This window comes from Aegilops tauschii, chromosome 3, assembly GCF_002575655.3.
Source record: "Aegilops tauschii subsp. strangulata cultivar AL8/78 chromosome 3, Aet v6.0, whole genome shotgun sequence".
Lineage (NCBI taxonomy): Eukaryota > Viridiplantae > Streptophyta > Magnoliopsida > Poales > Poaceae > Aegilops > Aegilops tauschii.
In genome coordinates this window covers 590,261,739-590,283,663 of record NC_053037.3, presented here as the reverse complement: position 1 = coordinate 590,283,663, position 21,925 = coordinate 590,261,739, and the positions used below count along the sequence as shown (strand labels likewise).

At 45.5% G+C, this 21,925-nt stretch overlaps 1 protein-coding gene across 1 annotated transcript in view; it reads right to left on the bottom strand.

Annotated features, from left to right (window-relative positions):
* The window catches only part of LOC141020751 (F-box protein SKIP23-like), a 38,763-nt gene that overhangs the window by 1,414 nt on the left and 15,424 nt on the right, over nt 1-21,925 (bottom strand). The window contains exon 3 of the mRNA XM_073495691.1: nt 11,257-11,268. Within this exon, the coding sequence (XP_073351792.1) occupies nt 11,257-11,268 (12 nt within the window). The remainder of the gene's footprint in view (nt 1-11,256; nt 11,269-21,925) is intronic.

Genomic DNA, 21,925 nt, shown 5'->3' with positions numbered 1-21,925 from the left:
CATACGATCTGGTGCTAGGAGTTCATCCCGCTTCCGAAACATCTAATTTGAAGAAGGGGGTCAATACATATATATATGAATAAATGAAACTCAACACAAATGATGGTAATAAAATAAAATTGTGAATATTATTGCTTACGCACTTCATATTGTTCTTCACTGTAGCCCCGCTCACAGGTCGTGTAGCGGATGGACTCGCAAACGTAGTATCCACAGTAATTATTTCTGGGTTCCTGCCACAACCACTTTACAAGAAATAGAGGTCAATCAAACTGATAAGCAAGCATGCTAAATGGTATTGATGAAACTAGCGCTTGAATCACTAGGAGATGCGCGGAACATGCTACTATAGTACTTACTTTCGGGTGTTTAAATTGCAGCTTCTTCGGCAGTCCCGGACCTTTTGTGGTGAATTTTCTCCAAACCCTGCCAGACAAAGAAAACAATTACTTGATATCAGGAAATGAACAAAGTTGCTGATATGGTGGATAATGATCGATTTAACTTACTTCTCGAGCATTTGAGTCATGTTCGCATAGTCCTGAGGATCTTTTCGTCTCGAGTCTAAGACGGTTACTACTCCCTGCTCAAGCTTAATCTCTAGGAGAATATAGTGAAAGCTGCACATGCATGCATAAGTCATCAATTACATTACCATAACCTGGACTAATAAGGGAAACCGAATATGCACAAGACAGTAACACTCACTTGAAGTTGTAAGGAAAGAGTATTATATCTTTGTTTTGATTTAATACCAACGATTGTAGCAAGTTGGCCTCGGCTTCCTTGGGATGTTTTTCAACCGTATATGCATCTATGAGATTTGTGTTAATGAACCCAATATCACCGATTTGTCTTTTCTTCAATTCGGCGATCTTCAATCTGCATAATATAGTGAGGATAATTATAAATACATGCAATGAAAGAGTTGACCTATATAAAGAGACTTAATGACAGAAGTAGTACTACTTACAGACAGTAGCAAGTGATCGTTGTTTTATCGAGGCCTTTTGATTGTAAAACTGGAAGAAATCCTCAAATGGAACATTCATCAGTTCAATTCCAACGAGGTCATGCTCCGGCTTAACTCTCAACGTCAAAGTACTCGTCCCATCAGACTCTCTGCAGGTTTTCATGTACCAATCATGTAATCTTCGCATCATCGTTGTTAGAGATCTTTCATCTTTGACGAGAGGCTTCCCGTAATGGTATTTGTGTTCGTCCACCTCCAAGATATCATAATGTACATCGTCGGGCAGGTAATCTCCAAGATTGCTATAACCGGGCACCATCCTCGGATCATTGACATCGTCGCTAGACACCTGGAGCGGGGGGCATGATTGGTTCGCTTGTTCGCCGAGCTGGGCAATTTTTCCCCCAGCTCGTCGTTCTTTTAACCTTTGATCACTAACAGTACTTCCCGACCGCTCCGCTTCGGCAAATGTCTTTGCAAGAATGCGCTCATAGTTGCCTCTCGGCGGAGACTTTGGTGGTTTTGTCAGGGCAGCCAGAGTGCGCTTTGCTTTCACCGGATCTACCTTCTCCTCCGGAGGTGGATGTTTCTTTGTTTCACCCCTTCAAAGAAGTTTGTCATTTCGGCTCGCACGATCTTCCTGGTTTCCTCCTCGGTCCTCTCGTATGGTAACTTCTCTGGAGACTTCAGAGAAGGACCGAATCTGTATTGCCTCCCGCCTCTGGCAGCCGTACTGCTAGACGCCGGCAGAGCAGACGGAGCGGCTGCGGCTGTCTTCTTTCCTTGCTTACGAGGCGGAGGAGAAGGACTACGACGCGCCGGAGCAGCCGCAGCGGCGGCGGGTCTCTTCCGCCCTTGCTGACGACGCGGAGAAGGAGGAGGCTGGCTGCTCTGGCACGCCGGCGCAGGCGGAGAAGGAGGCGGAATGCCGCCACGCGCCGGAGAAGGAGGCTGAGTGCCCTGATCACTCGCCGGAGGAGGAGGCGGAGTGCCGCCACGCGCCGGAGAAGGAGGCTGAGTGCCCTGATCACTCGCCGGAGGAGGAGGCAGAGGAGGAGGCGGAGTGCCCTTACTCGCCGGAGCCGTCCAGTTCGGAAGCTTGATGAGCTCCTTCCGCCATAGGCATGGAGTCTTCAGAGCAGAACCTAGCCGAGTCTCCCCTTCACCGGTAGGGTGGTCAAGCTGGAGCTCCTCAAATCCCTCCGTTATTTCATCCACCATCACCCTAGCATATCCTTCTGGAATCGGCCGGCACTGGTAGGTTGCGCCGGGTTCAGGAGGTAAAACAGAGCCAACAGCCGCCTTGACTTTGAAGTTCTGCCATTCCGCCATAAGGTGGCAATGTTGAGACTCCGTGATAGCATCCACGGGGTAGCTAGCAGGAGCCGCATGCTCCAGCTGAAGCAGCTCGGTGGAAGCCACGCTGCTTCTCCGCTGAGATGGCGGTGTAGCTTCGGGGGCAGTTTCGGCATGTCGATTGCCGTCTCATTCCTCTAGCGCTTGAACCCTTTCGTGCAGCTTCTGAATTTGGATCTGCTCCACTTTTTTCCTCCTCTCCTGGCTTTTCTAACCGCCCGCGTCCGAAAAACCAGCCTTCCACGGAACGGAGCCTGGCGTGCCTCGTGTCCGTCAAGGGTGCTCAGGATTCCCGAGGGCCATTGTGAGCTCGTCGTTCTCTCTGTCTGGAACGAACGTCCCTTCCTTCGCTGCATCGATATATTGCTGAATCTTCTGGACTGGTATTCTCAAAAGCTCGTTCGTCCAAACGCACCTCCAAGGTTCCGCCAGCCCCGAAGAACCAAGTCCGGCAACGGTCTGTCCAGTTCATTGTCTGTGGTTCGATCCCTTTTTCAAGCAGATCATTCTCAGCCTTGGCCCACTTAGGTCGGGCTTTGAGGTAGCCACCTGACCCCGTGCGATGGTGAAGCTTCTTCTTCGCAGCATTCTTCTTGTTTGTCGCTGACATCTTCTTACCCTTTTCCGATGTCTTGTGGGCCACAAATGCGGGCCAGTGATCTCTGATCTTCTCATACCGGCCGATGAATTCTGGTGTCTCTTCTTTGTCGACAAACGTTTTCAGCTCATTCTTCCACCTCCTGAATAGGTCCGCCATCTTCTTAAGAGCATGAGACTTGATTAATTGCTCTTTAACTGGCTTCTCCGGATCCTCCTCTGGCGGTAGGGTGAAATTTGCCTTTAGCTCAATCCAAAGATCATCTTTCTGCATATCATTGACATAAGACACCTCAGGGTCTTCCTTCTTAGGCTTATACCATTGGTGGATACTGATCGGGATCTTGTCCCTAACTAGAACCCCGCACTGAGCAGCAAATGCATCCTTTGTCCGGATGGGTTCAATCGGTTGTCCGTCGCGCGCGATTGCTGTGATCTCAAACCTTTCATCCGAGCGCAACTTTCTCTTCGGGCCTCGTCTCTTTACCGCAGTTGTGCTCGATTCGGAGGGCTAGAAAAAAGAAGAAAGACGAGTGTTAATTAATATGTGTACATACCAAAACAATGAATGCATCAATTAGCTAGTCAGCACAGGCTTAACTAATATATTTACCTGGCCGGACTCTGTTCGGTCACCGGAGCCGTCACCACGGGCTCCTTCTTGCACCAGCATTGGGTCACCGGAGCCATCGTAATCATGTCTTTCCTCCTCCACTCTTCGATCACCGTAGCCTGCTTCTTCACCCTGTTCTTCCAGACCATCATTGTCATTAAGATACGACAAGATATCACCTCCGGCTAAGATTATGTCCCCCAACACCTCTTCTGCTTGCTCGTCTCGTCCGTGCTCCATTGTTTCTGCAAATATTACAACATGGCAATTATTACACAAACATGACAGCAGGTGGATATATTAGTGCAAACGTAGACCTAGCTTATTCGGGGTTTGGGGTGGCCTCGGCAACACTTCAAGGGTAGGGGCGCGGCGGGAGGGGGTAGGAGACCGACATCGTTTTTTTCTAGGGTTTGGGTGTCCTCGAGAGTTTTGGTCGAGCGAGAGGGCCGGGGGGTGCTCCCGTGGTATAAGTTATCATGGTTGAGAGGGGGTATAAATATCGACCGTCCATCATGTCGAAGTTATCTGGGAGGGAGTTATATATATCGACAACGACGACATACATACATGGGAAAATAATGTTATCGGGAAGGGGGTATATCGACCCCCCCCCCCACGTGTTGAAGTTATCGGGAGGGGGTTATATTGGCAACGACGACATACGTACATGGGAAAATAATATTATCGGGGAGGGGGTATATCGACCCCCCCTCGTGTTGAAGTTATCGGGAGAGGGGTATATCGACGACGACAGACCCGATAAAACATAAGAAAACGAAGAAGAAATAAAAAGAGGAGAAGAAGAAAAGGAATAGAGGAGAAGATCAAAGAAAAAAAAGAAGAAAAAAAAGAGGAGAAGAAGAAAGGAATAGAGGAGAGAAGAAGAAAAAATAGAATTTTTTCTATTTTTTCTTCTTCTCTTCTATTCCTTTCTTCTTCTCCTCTTCTTTTTCTTCTTTTTTCCTCTTCTTATTTATTTCTCCTCTTCTTCCTCTCCTCTTCTTCTCCTTTCTTCCTCTTCTTATTTTCCTTTTTCCTCTCATTCATAAAAAAATGTTCAAATAGAAAATTTCGAAAAACAGTAAAGGTTTTGGCTAATGCATTGTTCATATGAATATACAAACATTTGCATATTCTACAATAATTAATATCACCAAAAAAATCTATGAACAGAAAAAAAAATCCTAACTTTTCTAAAAATCTATCTTTTGCATATATACATGAACATATATATACACAGAGAACATATATACATACATATACTCATACATGAACATATCATCATATATATGAACATACATTTTCTTTGCATATGCATATGAACATACATTTTCTTTGCATATGCATATGAACATACATACATACATTTTTCTTTCATATGAACATACATACATACATTTTCTTTGCATATGACCATACATACATTTTTCTTTGCATATGACCATTCATACATTTTCTTTGCATATGCTTTGCATATAAACATACATACATACATACATATAAACATAACATACATACATAAAAATTCTTAAAATCTGCCTAAAAAAATTATATGAAAAAAGCATACATCATCCATCCATCCATATAATGAACATATACATCATCCATCCATCCATATAATCAACATATGCATATGAAAAACAATTATATGAAGAGGATGGAGGGGACAGGGAGGAAAGGGGGTCATCGGTGAAGGAAATATGCCCTAGAGGCAATAATAAAGTATTATATATTTCCTTATATCATGATAAATGTTTATTATTCATGCTAGAATTGTATTAACCGGAAACATAATACATGTGTGAATACATAGACAAATAGAGTGTCACTAGTATGCCTCTACTTGACTAGCTCGTTAATCAAAGATGGTTATGTTTCCTAGCTATAGACATGAGTTGTCATTTGATTAACCGGATCACCTCATTAGGAGAATGACGTGATTGACTTGACCCATTCCGTTAGCTTAGCATCCAATCGTTTAGTATGTTGCTATTGCTTTCTTCATGACTTATACATGTTCCTATGACTATGAGATTATGCAACTCCCGTTTACCGGAGGAACACTTTGTGTGCTACCAAACGTCACAACGTAAATGGGTGATTATAAAGGTGCTCTACAGGTGTCTCCAAAGGTACTTGTTGGGTTGGCGTATTTCGAGATTAGGATTTGTCACTCCGATTGTCGGAGAGGTATCTCTGGGCCCACTCGGTAATGCACATCACTATAAGCCTTGCAAGCACTGTGACTAACGAGTTAGTTGCGGGATGATGTATTACGGAACGAGTAAAGAGACTTGCCAGTAACGAGATTGAACTAGGTATCGAGATACCGACGATCGAATCTCGGGAAAGTAACATACCGATGACAAAGGGAACAACGTATGTTGTTATGCGGTCTGACCGATAAAGATCTTCGTAGAATATGTGGGAGCCACTATGGGCATCCAGGTCCCGCTATTGGTTATTGACCGGAGAGGTGTCTCGGTCATGTCTACATAGTTCTCGAACCCAAAGGGTCCGCACGCTTAAAGTTACGATGACAGTTTTATTATGAGTTTATGTATGTTGATGTACCGAAGGAGTTCGGAGTCCCGGATGAGATCGAGGACATGACGAGGAGTCTCGAAATGGTCGAGACGTAAAGATCGATATATTGGACGACTATATTCGGACTTCGGAAAGGTTCCGAGTGATTCGGGTATTTTTCGGAGTACCAGAGAGTTACGGGAATACGTATTGGGCCTTATTGGGCCATACGGGAAAGAAGGAAAAGGGCCTCAAGGGTGGCCGCACCCCTCCCCTTGGTCTGGTCCGAATTGGACTAGGGAAGGGGGGCGCCCCCTTCCTTCCTTCTCTTTTTCCCTTCCTCTTTTCCTATTCCATATGGGAGGTGGAATCCTACTAGGACTAGGGAGTTCTAGTAGGAATCCACACTTGGTGCGCCCCCTCCTAGGGCCGGCCTCCTCCTCCCTTGCTCCTTTATATACGGGGGCAGGGGCACCCCATGGACACACTTGATATACGATATTTTAGCCGTGTGCGGTGCCCCTTTCCACCAGATTACACCTCGATAATACCGTCGCGGAGCTTAGGCGAAGCCCTGCGTCGGTGGAACATCATCATCGTCACCACGCCGTCGTGCTGACGAAACTCTCCCTCAACACTCGGCTGGATCGGAGTTCGAGGGACGTCATCGAGCTGAACGTGTGTAGAACTTCGGAGGTGCCGTGCGTTCGGTACTTGATCGGTCGGATCGTGAAGACGTACGACTGCATCAACCGCGTTGTGATAACGCTTCCGCTGTCGGTCTACGAGGGTACGTGGACAACACTCTCCCCTCTCGTTGCTATGCATCACCATGATCTTGCGTGTGCGTAGGAATTTTTTTGAAATTACTACGTTCCCCAACAGTGGTATCAGAGCCTGGTTTTATGCGTTGATGCTATGCACGAGTAGAACACAAGTGAGTTGTGGGCGATATAAGTCATACTGCTTACCAGCATGTCATACTTTGGTTCAGCGGTATTGTGAGATGAAGCGGCCCGGACCGACATTACGCGTACGCTTACGCGAGACTGGTTTCACCGCTGCGAGCACTCGTTGCTTAAAGGTGACCGGCGGGTGTCTGTCTCTCTCACTTTAGTTGAACCGAGTGTGGCTACGCCCGGTCCTTGCGAAGGTTAAAACAACACCAACTTGACAAACTATCGTTGTGGTTTTGATGCGTAGGTAAGAACGGTTCTTGCTAAGCCCGTAGCAGCCACGTAAAATATGCAACAACAAAGTACAGGACGTCTAACTTGTTTTTGCAGGGCATGTTGTGATGTGATATGGTCAAGACATGATGTGATATAATGTGTTGTATGAGATGATCATGTTTTGTAACCGAGTTATCGGCAACTGGCAGGAGCCATATGGTTGTCGCTTTATTGTATGAGATGCAATCGCCATGTAATAGTTTTACTTTATCACTAAGCGGTAGCGATAGTCGTAAAAGCAATAAGTTGGCGAGACGACAACGATGCTACGATGGAGATCAAGGTGTCGCGCCGGTGACGATGGTGATCATGACGGTGCTTCGGAGATGGAGATCACAAGCACAAGATGATGATGGCCATATCATATCACTTATATTGATTGCATGTGATGTTAATCCTTTATGCATCTTATCTTGCTTTGTTTGACGGTAGCATTATAAGATGATCCTTCACTAAATTATCAAAGTATAAGTGTTCTCCCTGAGTATGCACCGTTGCGAAAGTTCTTCGTGCTGAGACACCACGTGATGATCGGGTGTGGTAGGCTCTACGTTCAAATACAACGGGTGCAAAACAGTTGCACACGCGGAATACTCAGGTTAAACTTGACGAGCCTAGCATATAACAGATATGGCCTCGGAACACGGAGACCGAAAGGTCGAGCGTGAATCATATAGTAGATATGATCAACATAGTGATGTTCACCATTGAAACTACTCCATCTCACGTGATGATCGGACATGGTTTAGTTGATATGGATCACGTGATCACTTAGAGGATTAGAGGGATGTCTATCTAAGTGGGAGTTCTTAAGTAATATGATTAATTGAACTTAAATTTATCATGAACTTAGTCCTGATAGTATTTTGCAAATTATGTTGTAGATCAATAGCTCGCGTTGTTGCTTCCCTGTTTTATTTTTGATATGTTCCTAGAGAAAATTATGTTGAAAGATGTTAGTAGCAAAGATGCGGATTGGATCCGTGATCTGAGGATTATCCTCATTGCTGCACAGAAAAATTATGTCCTTGATGCACCGCTAGGTGACAGACCTATTGCAGGAGCAGATGCAGACGTTATGAACGTTTGGCTAGCTCAATATGATGACTACTTGATAGTTTAGTGCACCATGCTTAACGGCTTAGAATCGGGACTTCAAAGACGTTTTGAACGTCATGGACCATATGAGATGTTCCAGGAGTTGAAGTTAATATTTCAAGCAAATACCCGAGTTGAGAGATATGAAGTCTCCAACAAGTTCTATAGCTAAAAGATGGAGGAGAATCGCTCAACTAGTGAGCATGTGCTCAAATTGTCTGGGTACTACAATCGCTTGAATCAAGTGGGAGTTAATCTTCCAGATAAAATAGTGATTGACAGAATTCTCTAGTCACCATCACCAAGTTAGTAGAACTTCGTGATGAACTATAGTATGCAAGGGATGACGAAAGTAATTCCCGAGCTCTTCGTGATGCTGAAATCGACGAAGGTAGAAATCAAGAAAAACATCAAGTGTTGATGGTTGACGAGACCACTAGTTTCAAGAAAAGGGCAAAGGGAAGAAGGGGAACTTCAAGAAGAACGGCAAGCAAGTTGCTGCTCAAGTGAAGAAGCCTAAGTCTGGTCCTAAGCCCGAGATTAAGTGCTTCTACTGCAAAGGGACTAGTCACTGGAAGCGGAACTACCCCAACTATTTGGTGGATAAGAAGGATGGCAAAGTGAACAAAGGTATATTTGATATACAGATTATTGATGTGTACTTTACTAGTGTTTATAGCAACCCCTCGGTAATTGATACTGGTTCAGTTGCTAAGAGTAGTAACTCGAAACGGGAGTTGCAGAATAAACAGAGACTAGTAAAAGTGAACAAAGGTATATTTGATATACAGATTATTGATGTGTACTTTACTAGTGTTTATAGCAACCCCTCGGTAATTGATACTGGTTCAGTTGCTAAAGAGTAGTAACTCGAAAACGGGAGTTGCAGAATAAACAGAGACTAGTAAAAGGCGAGGTGACGATGTGTGTTGGAAGTAGTTCCAAGATTGATATGATCATCATCGCACACTCCCTATACTTTCGGGATTAGTGTTGAAACTAAATAAGTGTTATTTGGTGTTTGCGTTGAGTATGAATATGATTTGATCATGTTTATTGCAATACGGTTATTCATTTAAGTTAGAGAACAATTGTTGTTCTGTTTACATGAATAAGAACCTTCTATGGTCATACACACCAACGAAAATGGTTTGTTGGATCTCGATCGTAGTGATACACATAATCATAATAATGAAGCCAAAAGATGCAAAGTTAATAAGGATAGTGAAACTTATTTGTGGCACTGCCGTTTAGGTCATATTGGTGTAAAGCGCATGAAGAAACTCCATACTGATGGAATTTTGGAATCACTTGATTATGAATCACTTGATGCTTGCGAACCGTGCCTCATGGGCAAGATGACTAAAACGCTGTTCTCCGGAACTATGGAGAGAGCAACAGATTTGTTGGAAATCATACATACAGATGTATGTGGTCCGATGAATATTGAGGCTCGTAGCAGGTATCATTATTTTCTGACCTTCACAGATGATTTGAGCAGATATGGGTATATCTACTTAATGAAACAGAAGTCTGAAACATTTGAAAAGTTCATATAATTTCAGAGTGAAGCGGAAAATCATCGTAACAAGAAAATAAAGTTTCTACGATCTGATCGTGGAGAAGAGTATTTGAGTTACGAGTTTGGCCTTCAGTTAAAACAATGTGAAATTGTTTCACTACTCACGCCACCTGGAACACCACAGTGTAATGGTGTGTCCGAACATCATAACCGTACTTTATTAGATATGGTGCAATATATGATGTCTCTTACCGATCTACCACTATCGTTTCGGGGTTATGCATTAGAGACAGCTACATTCACGTTAAATAGGGCACCATCAAAATCCGTTGAGACGACGCCTTATGAACTGTGGTTTGGCAAGAAACCAAAGTTGTCGTTTCTTAAAGTTTGGGGTTGCGATGCTTATGTGAAAAAGTTTCATCCTGATAAGCTCAAACCCAAATCGGAGAAATGTGTCTTCATAGGATACCCAAAGGAGACAGTTGGGTACACCTTCTATCACAGATCCGAAGGCAAGACATTCGTTGCTTAGTGTGGATCCTTTCTAGAGAAGGAGTTTCTCTCGAAAGAAGTGAGTGGGAGGAAAGTAGAACTTGATAAGGTAACTGTACCTGCTCCCTTATTGGAAAGTAGTTCATCACAAGAAACGGTTCCTGTGACGTCTATACCAATGAGTGAGGAAGTTAATGATGATGATCATGAAACTTCAGATCAAGTTGTTACTAAACCTTGTAGGTCAACCAGAGTAAGATCCGCACCAGAGTGGTACGGTAATCCTGTTCTGGAGGTTATGTTACTAGACCATGACAAACCTACGAACTATGAAGAAGCGATGGTGAGCCCAGATTCCGCAAAATGGCTTGAGACCATGAAATCTGAGATGAGATCCATGTATGAGAACAAAGTATGGACTTTGGTTGACTTGCCCGATGATCGGCAAGCAATTGAGAATAAATGGATCGTCAAGAGGAAGACGGACGCTGATAGTAGTATCACTATCTACAAATCTAGAATTGTTGCAAAAAGGTTTTCGACAAGTTCAAGATGTTGACTACGATGAGAGTTTCTCACTCGTATCTATGCTTAAGTCTGTCTGAATCATGTTAGCAATTGCCGCATTTTATGAAATATGGCAAATGGATAAACAAACTGCATTCCTTAATGGATTTATTAAAGAAGAGTTGTATATGATGCAACCAGGAGGTTTTGTCAATCCTAAAGGTGCTAACAAAATATGCAAGCTCCAGCGATCCATCTATGGACTGGTGCAAGCATCTCGGAGTTGGAATATACGCTTTGATAAGTTGATCAAAGCATATAGTTGTATACAGACTTGCGGTGAAGCCTGTATTTACAAGAAAGTGAGTGGGAGCACTACAGCATTTCTGATAAGTATATGTGAATGACATATTGTTGATCGGAAATAATGTAGAATTATTCTGCAAAGCATAAAGGAGTGTTTGATAGGAGTTTTTCAAAAGAAAGACCTCGGTGAAGCTGCTTACATATTGAGCATCAAGATCTATAGAGATAGATCAAGACGCTTGATAAGTTTTTCAATGAGTACATACCTTAACAAGATTTTGAAGTAGTTCAAAATAGAACAGTCAAAGAAAGAGTTCTTGCCTGTGTTACAAGGTGTGAAATTGAGTAAGACTCAAAGCCCGACCACGGCAGAAGATAGAAAGAGAATGAAAGTCATTCCCTATGCCTTGGCCATAGGTTCTATAAAGTATGTCATGCTGTGTACCAGATCTATTGTATACCCTACACTGATTTTGGCAAGGGAGTACAATAGTGATCTAGGAGTAGATCACTGGACAGCGGTCAAAATTATCCTTAGTGGAATAAGGATATGTTTCTCGATTATGGAAGTGACAAAAGGTTCGTCGTAAAGGGTTACGTCGATGCAAGTTTTGACACTAAATCTAGATGACTCTAAGTCTCGGTCTAGATACATATTGAAAGTGGGAGCAATTAGCTAGAGTAGCTCCGTGCAGAGCATTGTAGACATAGAAATTTGCAAAATACTTACGGATCTGAATGTGACAGACCCGTTGACTAAAATTATCTCACAATCAAAACATGATCACACCTTAGTACTCTTTGGGTGTTAATCACATAGCGATGTGAACTAGATTATTGACTATAGTAAACCCTTTGAGTGTTGGTCACATAGAGATGTGAACTATGGGTGTTAATCACATGGTGATGTGAATTATTGATGTTAAATCACATGGCGATGTGAACTAGATTATTGACTCTAGTGCAAGTGGGAGACTGAAGGAAATATGCCCTAGAGGCAATAATAAAGTATTATATATTTCCTTATATCATGATAAATGTTTATTATTCATGCTAGAATTGTATTAACCGGAAACATAATACATGTGTGAATACATAGACAAACAGAGTGTCACTAGTATGCCTCTACTTGACTAGCTCGTTAATCAAAGATGGTTATGTTTCCTAGCCATAGACATGAGTTGTCATTTGATTAACGGGATCACCTCATTAGGAGAATGACGTGATTGACTTGACCCATTCCGTTAGCTTAGCATCCAATCGTTTAGTATGTTGCTATTGCTTTCTTCATGACTTATACATGTTCCTATGACTATGAGATTATGCAACTCCCGTTTACCGGAGGAACACTTTGTGTGCTACCAAACGTCACAACGTAAATGGGTGATTATAAAGGTGCTCTACAGGTGTCTCCAAAGGTACTTGTTGGGTTGGCGTATTTCGTGATTAGGATTTGTCACTCCGATTGTCGGAGAGGTATCTCTGGGCCCACTCGGTAATGCACATCACTATAAGCCTTGCAAGCATTGTGACTAATGAGTTAGTTGCAGGATGATGTATTACGGAACGAGTAAAGAGACTTGCCAGTAACGAGATTGAACTAGGTATCGAGATACCGACGATCGAATCTCGGGAAAGTAACATACCGATGACAAAGGGAACAACGTATGTTGTTATGCGGTCTGACCGATAAAGATCTTCGTAGAATATGTGGGAGCCACTATGGGCATCCAGGTCCCGCTATTGGTTATTGACCGGAGAGGTGTCTCGGTCATGTCTACATAGTTCTCGAACCCAAAGGGTCCGCACGCTTAAAGTTACGATGACAGTTTTATTATGAGTTTATGTATGTTGATGTACCGAAGGAGTTCGGAGTCCCGGATGAGATCGGGGACATGACGAGGAGTCTCGAAATGGTCGAGACGTAAAGATCGATATATTGGACGACTATATTCGGACTTCGGAAAGGTTCCGAGTGATTCGGGTATTTTTCGGAGTACCGGAGAGTTACGGGAATACGTATTGGGCCTTATTGGGCCATACGGGAAAGAAGGAAAAGGGCCTCAAGGGTGGCCGCACCCCTCCCCTTGGTCTGGTCCGAATTGGACTAGGGAAGGGGGCCGCCCCCTTCCTTCCTTCTCCTTTTCCGTTCCTCTTTTCCTATTCCATATGGGAGGTGGAATCCTACTAGGACTAGGGAGTCCTAGTAGGACTCCACACTTGGTGCGCCCCCTCCTAGGGCCGGCCTCCTCCTCCCTTGCTCCTTTATATACGGGGGCAGGGGGCACCCCATGGACACACTTGATATACGATATTTTAGCCGTGTGCGGTGCCCCTCTCCACCAGATTACACCTCGATAATACCGTCGCGGAGCTTAGGCGAAGCCCTACGTCGGTGGAACATCATCATCGTCACCACGCCGTCGTGCTGACGAAACTCTCCCTCAACACTCGGCTGGATCGGAGTTCGAGGGACGTCATCGAGCTGAACGTGTGTAGAACTTCGGAGGTGCCGTGCGTTCGGTACTTGATCGGTCGGATCGTGAAGACGTACGACTACATCAACCGCGTTGTGATAACGCTTCCGCTGTCGGTCTACGAGGGTACGTGGACAACACTCTCCCCTCTCGTTGCTACGCATCACCATGATCTTGCGTGTGCTTAGGAATTTTTTTGAAATTACTACGTTCCCCAACAGTCGGAGCCGGACCGAACGGGGAGGAGGGGCGGCGTCGAGGCAGGGGCGGCAGTGGGGGCGGGCGCCGGCGACGACGGCAATGGTGGGGGTGGGCCGGGGCGCAAGGGCGCGGCCGTGCGTGCTCGGGGACGGGGCAGGGGCACGGGGCGGCGGCCGGCGTGGGCTCGGGCGCGGGGCAGGGGCACGGGGAGACGGGGATGGCGGCCGGCGGTGGCGACGGCGACAAGGAGCGCGCGAGCGATTTGGGCAGCCTGGCGGCGGGGGCAACTGGCGAGGGAGGCGAGGGAGATGTGAAATTTTCACAAGTCCTGGTTATATAGCAAGGGCATTGGTCCCGGTTCGTGGCACCAACACTATAGGAATCAGCTATTTTGCCGTCTGCCACGGCGGACGGCAAAGACCTTTGCCGTCAGCCGCGGACGGCAAAAGGCTCCGGCAAAGTAGGCTACGGTAAAGAGCTACTTTGCCGTCTGCTTCCTGGCGGCTGACGGCAAAGGCCCTTTGCCGTCTGCCGCGGACGGCAAAGAGAGCGGACGGCAATAATTGCGCTGTCAGTCCGTTAAGTGGCTAACGGCAGGCCTTTGCCGTCCGCCGCTGACGGCAAACTTTCTAGTGCCTTTGCCGTCCGCCGCTGACGGCAAACTTTCTAGTGTCTTTGCCGTCCGACGCTGACGGCAAAATCGTTTACTCTTTGTCGTCTGCCACTGTAGGCAAACTGACCAAATGGGTCAGCTCCCAGGAAGCACAGCTGGATGCCACATGTCTTCTTTGCCGTCCGCGGCGGACGGCAAAGAGCCCGTTGCCGTCGGTGGCAGACGGCAAAGAGCCTGCATATTGGCTCTTTTTTCTGTTTTTTATTAAATCCAACAATTTTCACAGCAAATATATATGACATATATAGATATATTTCACAAGGCAATTACAGAGCAAACATATAAGATATCCAACACATAACTTCATCATACATGCATAGTTCCATCCAACCATACCAAGTTCCATGCATAGTTCCATCATACATAGCAAGTTCAACATAGAGGCATCCAACCATATATATTACAATAGTTTCATCCAACAATACATGCATAGTTCAACGATACAAAAGAAACAGAGAAAGGGATAAGGAGCACTCCATCTATGCAAGCTTTCGTCAAGTGAATGAAATCTGCAAAATGAAAAATAAGAAAGTTAGAAATAGGTGACTAGAATAAGAAGACTAGAACAAGAAGAGTAGAACAAGAAGAAGACTAGAACAAGAAGAGTAGAACAAGAAGAAGACTAGAACAAGAAGAGTATGTCATTTATGAGCTAACTTATGTGAAATGGATCATATATGAGCTAACTAAGTTGAAATGGGTCGTTTATGATCTAGCTAAGGTGAAATGGATCATTTATGAGCTAAATTAGTTAAAATGGGTCGTTTATGAGCTAACTAAGGTCAAATGGATCATTTTTGAGGTAACTAAGGTGAAATGGATCTTTTTTGAGCTCACTTAGGTGAAATGGATCATTTATGAGCTCATTTCGTTGAAATGGATCGTTTTTGAGCTAACTTAGGTGAAATGGATCATTTATGAGCTAATTTAGTTGAAATGGATCTTTTTGAGCTAACTTAGGTGAAATGGATCATTTAAGAGCTAATTTAGGTGAAATGGATCGTTTTTTAGCTAACTTGGTGAAATGGATCGTTTATGAGCTAAATTAGTTGAAATGGATCGTTTATGAGATAACCTAGGTAAGATGGGTCATTTTGGAGTTAACCTAGGTGAAATGGGTCATTTTAAAGCTAACGTAGGTAAAATGGATCATTTAGGAGCTAATCTAGGTAAAATGGGTCATTTTTGAGCTAACTTGGATGAACTAGATCATTTATAAGCTAACGTAGGTAAAATGGGTCATTTTAGAGCTAACTTCGGTAAAATGGATCGTTTATGAGCTAACTAAGCTAATTATGCAATTTTTGACATAAGTAAGCTAAGTACAGATCGTTTTAGAGCTAACTTAGGTAAAATGGATGGTTTTGGAGGTCAGTAAGCTTATTAAGTCATTTTGGAGGAGTAGAAGCTAAGTCTAGGTCATTATGGTAAGCATTGGAGGAAATAAAGCTAAGTCTAGGTCTTTATGCATGTGTTAAGCAAAACACTAGATAAACTTACCAAGATCCAGGAGGTGTAGGAGCGGGCTGGCTCGTGTCGGTAGCTGGAGAAGGATCGTGCGATGCTTGTCTGGAGTTACGCTGCACCAAAGATCATTTCCAATGTCTTGTTAGCATGATGACACTCAAATGTTAAGACTAGCAAGTAATGTCCATTCAAATTAAACTCACCGTGGTCCCAGGAGCAATCACTGGCATCGGCGGAGCGGTCTGACCGGTCTTCTCGCACACAGACTGCACATTTGGTTTTGACGACTCAGTCATACTAGTTAGTAATGAGACAAACACTACATGAATGTTTTGGCTAATCTGCAGAAGAAACTTACCACAAGGAGCTCGTACATGGCCCTTGCCTGCATGTCATTCCGTTCCCTCTCCTCCTCCATCATCTTTGTCGTCCTCTCCTCCAACTCCCGCTGCCTCTCCGCCGCCTCCGCCAGAAGTTTCTCCGTTCTATCTCTCTCACTCTGTAGAGCAGCCTGCAACACCACTCACATGACCATTTGTAATCATTGATGGAAGCGCACACAATGTAATGGAGAAAGATAACTGAGTACGTATCACTAACCTTGATGGCGAGTTGCACTGGCCGTTCACGAGGCCTTATCTCAGGAGCGGAGCTCGACTGGCGCGCCTTGATCTCCGGGAGAGTGCTAGGACAACGGATAAGTCCATCTCCAATGGCTATGGAGCCATGGGACCTCCCGCCACCAGATATCATCACCAGCTCTGGATCAATGGGACCCTGGCTCGGGTTAAAGTCCTCCCCTTTCCTCGCCTTCCCCTCATCTCTATATCTCACGAGATTGTTGTGGGAGGAGATGTTGGTGAAGTTGTTTGCATCATCAAGGTCAGACTGAGAGAAAGCCTTGACTTTCTTGAAAGAGGCAGTGTGGGCCATGGCATACAGGTCGTACACCTCTGGCACCTTATCCACCTTATTGTGGCGTGCCTGAAAGAGAGAAACAATGTAAATTAGTAATTAAAGGGCTCAAGCTAGCATGATGAATGAATTGCATGAATCATGAAGCAAACCACATACCCAGTTGCGCCCGAACTGATATAAGTTGGAGCTGCCTTGATGGTGTGGCACACCTTCCATTTGGGCACGTTAGTCCTTGGCCTCGTTGTGGAGGGCTAGCCATTCTTTTGAGCACCACTCATCGACCAACACCTCCCAACAATCCATCCGATCCGCACACCATCTCGGAGGCGCCTAAGTTAGCAAATAGAAACTTGAGCGCTACGGCTAAGAATTACTAAATGAAGGAACTTAAGTAGAAGGCCTTAAGAATTACCTTCATGTACTGCTCCTTACTCAGGAACTTATCGCGGCACGCCGGCTTGGTCTTCTTGATACCACGCAAGGCGTAGTAGTCTCGAACAGCCTGCACCCGAGCCTCCTGCCGTAAGTTCTGGAGTAGGCCCTTGCCGACGTTCTCGATAACATGTGCCGCGTCCTCCTCGTATCCCTCCTCACACCTGTAGAATGTCTGCAATCAAATGAGACAATATTGACTAGTACAATTAATAACTAGCTAGTTGAAGATTTTTAAATGTGTAAAGGAGAAATTACCCAGAACTTTCTGATCACCATGTCTGCCCTCGTGTCGCACACGACACCGTCGATAATCTCATCCGGCGGGGCCGGGGCAGCCACGTAGTGCTCCCAGCTCAATCTAAGCTCTGGAAGCCGACCCTCACCAGGCAACGTGACAAACCCCGGGATGTTTTGCCGGCAAAGAACTCCAAGGACGGAGTTGGGCCGGCGGACACTATGATGGTGGTCCCAACCCCTGCAGCATGACAAGGCCAACGCATTAGTTATTTGAAGAAACGTGAATGCAGAAGGTACAAAAATATTAAATGCACTTACGTACCTCTCCCCATCAGGGAAAATCAACCACCTCTGCTCGCGGGTCGCCGGCACGGACGGGAGCCGTGTAGCACCACGCTGGTAGACGGTGCCCCCCCTCCTCCTCAAGATCAGTCGGCTCCCCGCCATCATCAGCATGGCCACTCGGCTCCTCGGGCTGATCCGGCCAGGTACCCCATCCGGACGTGTGCTCCTCTGGTGTCTCGTGGGCCGAACTCTCGTGGGCCGAAGGCCAGTCGACCCGAGGCTCGTGGGCCCAAGACCCGTGGACCGGAGGCTCGTGGACCGGAGTCCGTGTAGCCTCCTCCTCGGACGAGTCCACCCTAGCAGTCACGTGCTCGGGTGAAACAGCTGGGGGCGGCGGCGAGGAAGGCGCCGTAGCAGTCACCCTACCTCCTCTCCTGCGACCACGTGCCACACCTCCTCTCTTCCTACCTCGTCCCCTGCTAGGCACCGCGGTCGATGAAGAAGGGCCCGGCGGTGTGGCCATACTGTCCAGCAACGCTCGGCGGAGAGGTGCGTCTGGAATGGAAGACCTCAGACCACACGCCGACGAAGAAGGGGCCTTGGCGCGCTCCCGACCAGCGCCCACCATCTTTCAACACCTGCCATGACAAACAGTAAACGAAATTAGTACAACATAAAAAAAAAGACCGACATGAATAATAATATGTGTATCACTTAAGTGTATCATCATCAAGTACAACATAAAAATTTTTAATACCTGACACTACTAATAATCTCGATCAGTATCATCAATAAATGCATAATCATCATCATCACTATAATCAATGACGGGCTCATAGGGTTCAGTGGCATCAACATGTGGAAGGCCACCTTGACGTAATCGGTCAAGCAATGACAGGTCATCCGCAGCAGTAACCTCTTCTTGTTCCGGCTCTTCTTGTTCCTCCTCTGGGGTGATGTCGGATTCACTGTCGCTGTCTACTTCAATGTTTTGGGGTGAAGTATAGCGGTTCTTGAAACGCTTTTTGGAAAGACGTGTCTCTTGGAAGAATTCTCCTTCATATGTGTCTGGGTTAATGTGAGGTTCATAATCCTCTTCCTTTGGGGGAGATAGTCTAGCATGTGGCGGCACTTCATAAACGACATCCCAACCTTTCAGATTTGGATTAGTTTGGCAGGCCCACGGTAGATAGAATATTTGGGTCGCCTGTTGAGCCGTAATATAGACATCAGGAACATCTAAATGGGTGCTTTGGTTGATTTCAACTAGCCCTATATGTTCATGAGTCCTTCTAGTCTCCTTCGGCTGAAACCAATAACATTTGAAGACTACGACATTCGGTGGGTTTTCACCATAGAATAGAAGTTCATAAATTGCTTCAACTCTCCCATAATACTCGGTACCTCCTTCGCCGATAGCAGATACACAACAATTTGTAGACTTTCGGTCGGCCATAGATAGCTCTTTGCCATAGGTACGAAAGCGATACCCGTTGATGTCGTATTTGTCAAATGAACGGACCTTATAGTCAAAACCATTAGCGACTTGTCTCAATTCGGCGTCCATAGACTCTGAATTAGCCTACAAGTTTAATATGAAAGGATTGTTGCATTACGCACAAATTAGCGAATGAAATGAAATTGTCTAATAGAAATTACCGTTTGTTTGAACCAAGAGATGAAACCGGGATAGCCACCTCCTTGCTTTGCGAGAAGCTCATACTCTTCGACAGAATCCTTTTGGATCACCGCTCCATACGAGAATAAGGCGACGTATCGACTGTATGAAATATCCAGGAATAAGAGAAGTTCAAAGGAAATAGAAGTTGCGAAACTATGTACCGAGAACTTACTCGATGTACGGCCGCACTTCTATCAGGTTGTTGAAGATATACAACGAAATGGTCCGCCATTGTTCGTTATCCAAAAATACTGGATTTGAAACACTGGCAGGTGCGAGATTCCCTTTGAATAGGCTGAGGTTGGATCCACCCTTTTTAGGGTCGTCAGCATTGTACCGAGGCTTCGGATTATGCAAATGACGATTTTTGGCTTCGTAGTGTGCTGTCACGAAGTTTGCCGCCTCCTCAGTGATGAATGCCTCAGCCATCGATGCTTCAATTCTACGTTTATTTTTACATTTTTGTCGAAGCGTCTTCTGCATCCTCTCAGTTGGGTAGCACCAACGATTTTGCACGGGCCCCCCCAATCTTGCCTCGGTCGGGAGATGCAAAATCAAATGTTGCATTGGATTAAAGAAGCCCGGTGGAAAGATCTTCTCTAACTTGCAGATTAACTCCGGCGCCAACTCTTCCATTTCTTCTAGCACGCCAGGCGATAGTTCTTTCGCACAAAGAACACGGAAGAAATAGCTGAGTTCTGCCAGTACTAGCCATTCATCCTCAGGGATGAAGCCGCGCAACATCACCGGCATTACCCGCTCAATCCATATGTGCCAATCATGACTCTTGAGACCAAATATCTTCAATTTATCAAGACTGGCTCCCCTCTGTAGATTCGCTGCATACCCATCGGGGAACATCAACTGCATTTTCACCCACAAGATAATTTCCCTCATAGCTGACCTTCCAAGATTGAACCATGCCTTTGGCTTCGTCCAGTTCTGCTTTCCTTTCAGTTCTTTCATGTTTTGTAACGGCCTATCACATAGCGCCTCCAGATCGACTCTAGCCTTAGTATTATCCTTTGACTTCCCATCTATGCCGAACAATGTACCAAAAAGTGCCTCGGCGATATTCTTCTCAGTGTGCATCACGTCGATGTTGTGTGGGCAAAGGAGGTCTTTGAAGTAAGGCAGATCCCATAAGCATGTTTTGTGAGTCCAGGCGTGCTTAGAATTATACCCCTTGAAGTACCCTGGACGCTCTGGATCTGGCTCGAGAGCGTTTAACTAATCCAGGGTCTGTTGGCCTGTCAATGCAGGTGGTGCAGAGTTTTTGACAACTCTACCTCTGATGAAGTTCTTCTTGTCTTTCCTGAACTTATGGCGAGGATTCAGGAACTGTCTATGCATGTCGAAGCAAGAAAACTTGCGATCGGCCTGAAGCCAACGAAACTCAAGAGCTCCCTTGCATGTGGGGCACGGGAACCTTCCATGCACACACCAGCCAACGAATAGCGCATACGCCGGCAAGTCATGCGTCGAGTACATGTACCAGACACGCATTATGAAGTTCCGTTTGCTATAGGCGTCGTATGTCTTGAACCCATTATCCCAGGCTTCTTGCAATTCGTCCTTAAGCGGCTGCATGTACACATTCATATTTTCCCCCGGATAGTTGGGCCCTGGAATTATCAACGTCAGGAAAATGTTCTTTCTTTGCATAATCTGTCCGGGGGGAGATTGAGTGGAAAGACAAATACGGGCCAACAACTGTATTGGGCTGCCGTGATACCAAACACACTGAACCCATCCGTGCTGATGCCGACTCGAGGATGCCTCGGATCTGCCGCTTTGTCACCATGTAATTCATCAAACTTTTTCCACGCAACACCATCCGATGTGTGTACAATCATCAGATTCCCATCTGCATCTAGTTCGGTTCTTTTGCACGTTTTGTGCCATGTCATCTGTCTGGCCGTCTCTTCGACCATGAAAAGACGTTGAAGTCTTGGTACGATTGGCATATACCGAAGAACACTAACGGGGATTTTGGTCTGTGTCTTCTCACCCATACCGTTGTCTACCACAACATACCTGGAAGACTTGCAAATGGGACAATAGTTCAAGTCCGCATAGTCAAGCCTAAACAACACACATCCTTTCTCACAGGCATGTATCTTATCATAGGGCATCTTCAGTGCACGGAGGATTTTGTCCGACTGGTACAGGTTTGAAGGCATTACATGGCCTTTGGGTAGAAAGCGTCCAAATACTGTCATCATTGCATCGTGGCATTCTCTGCCCAAGTTGAACTGAGCCTTCAGAGCCATTACTTGTGAGATGGCATCCAACTGACAAAGCTCAGTGTGCTCATGGAGCG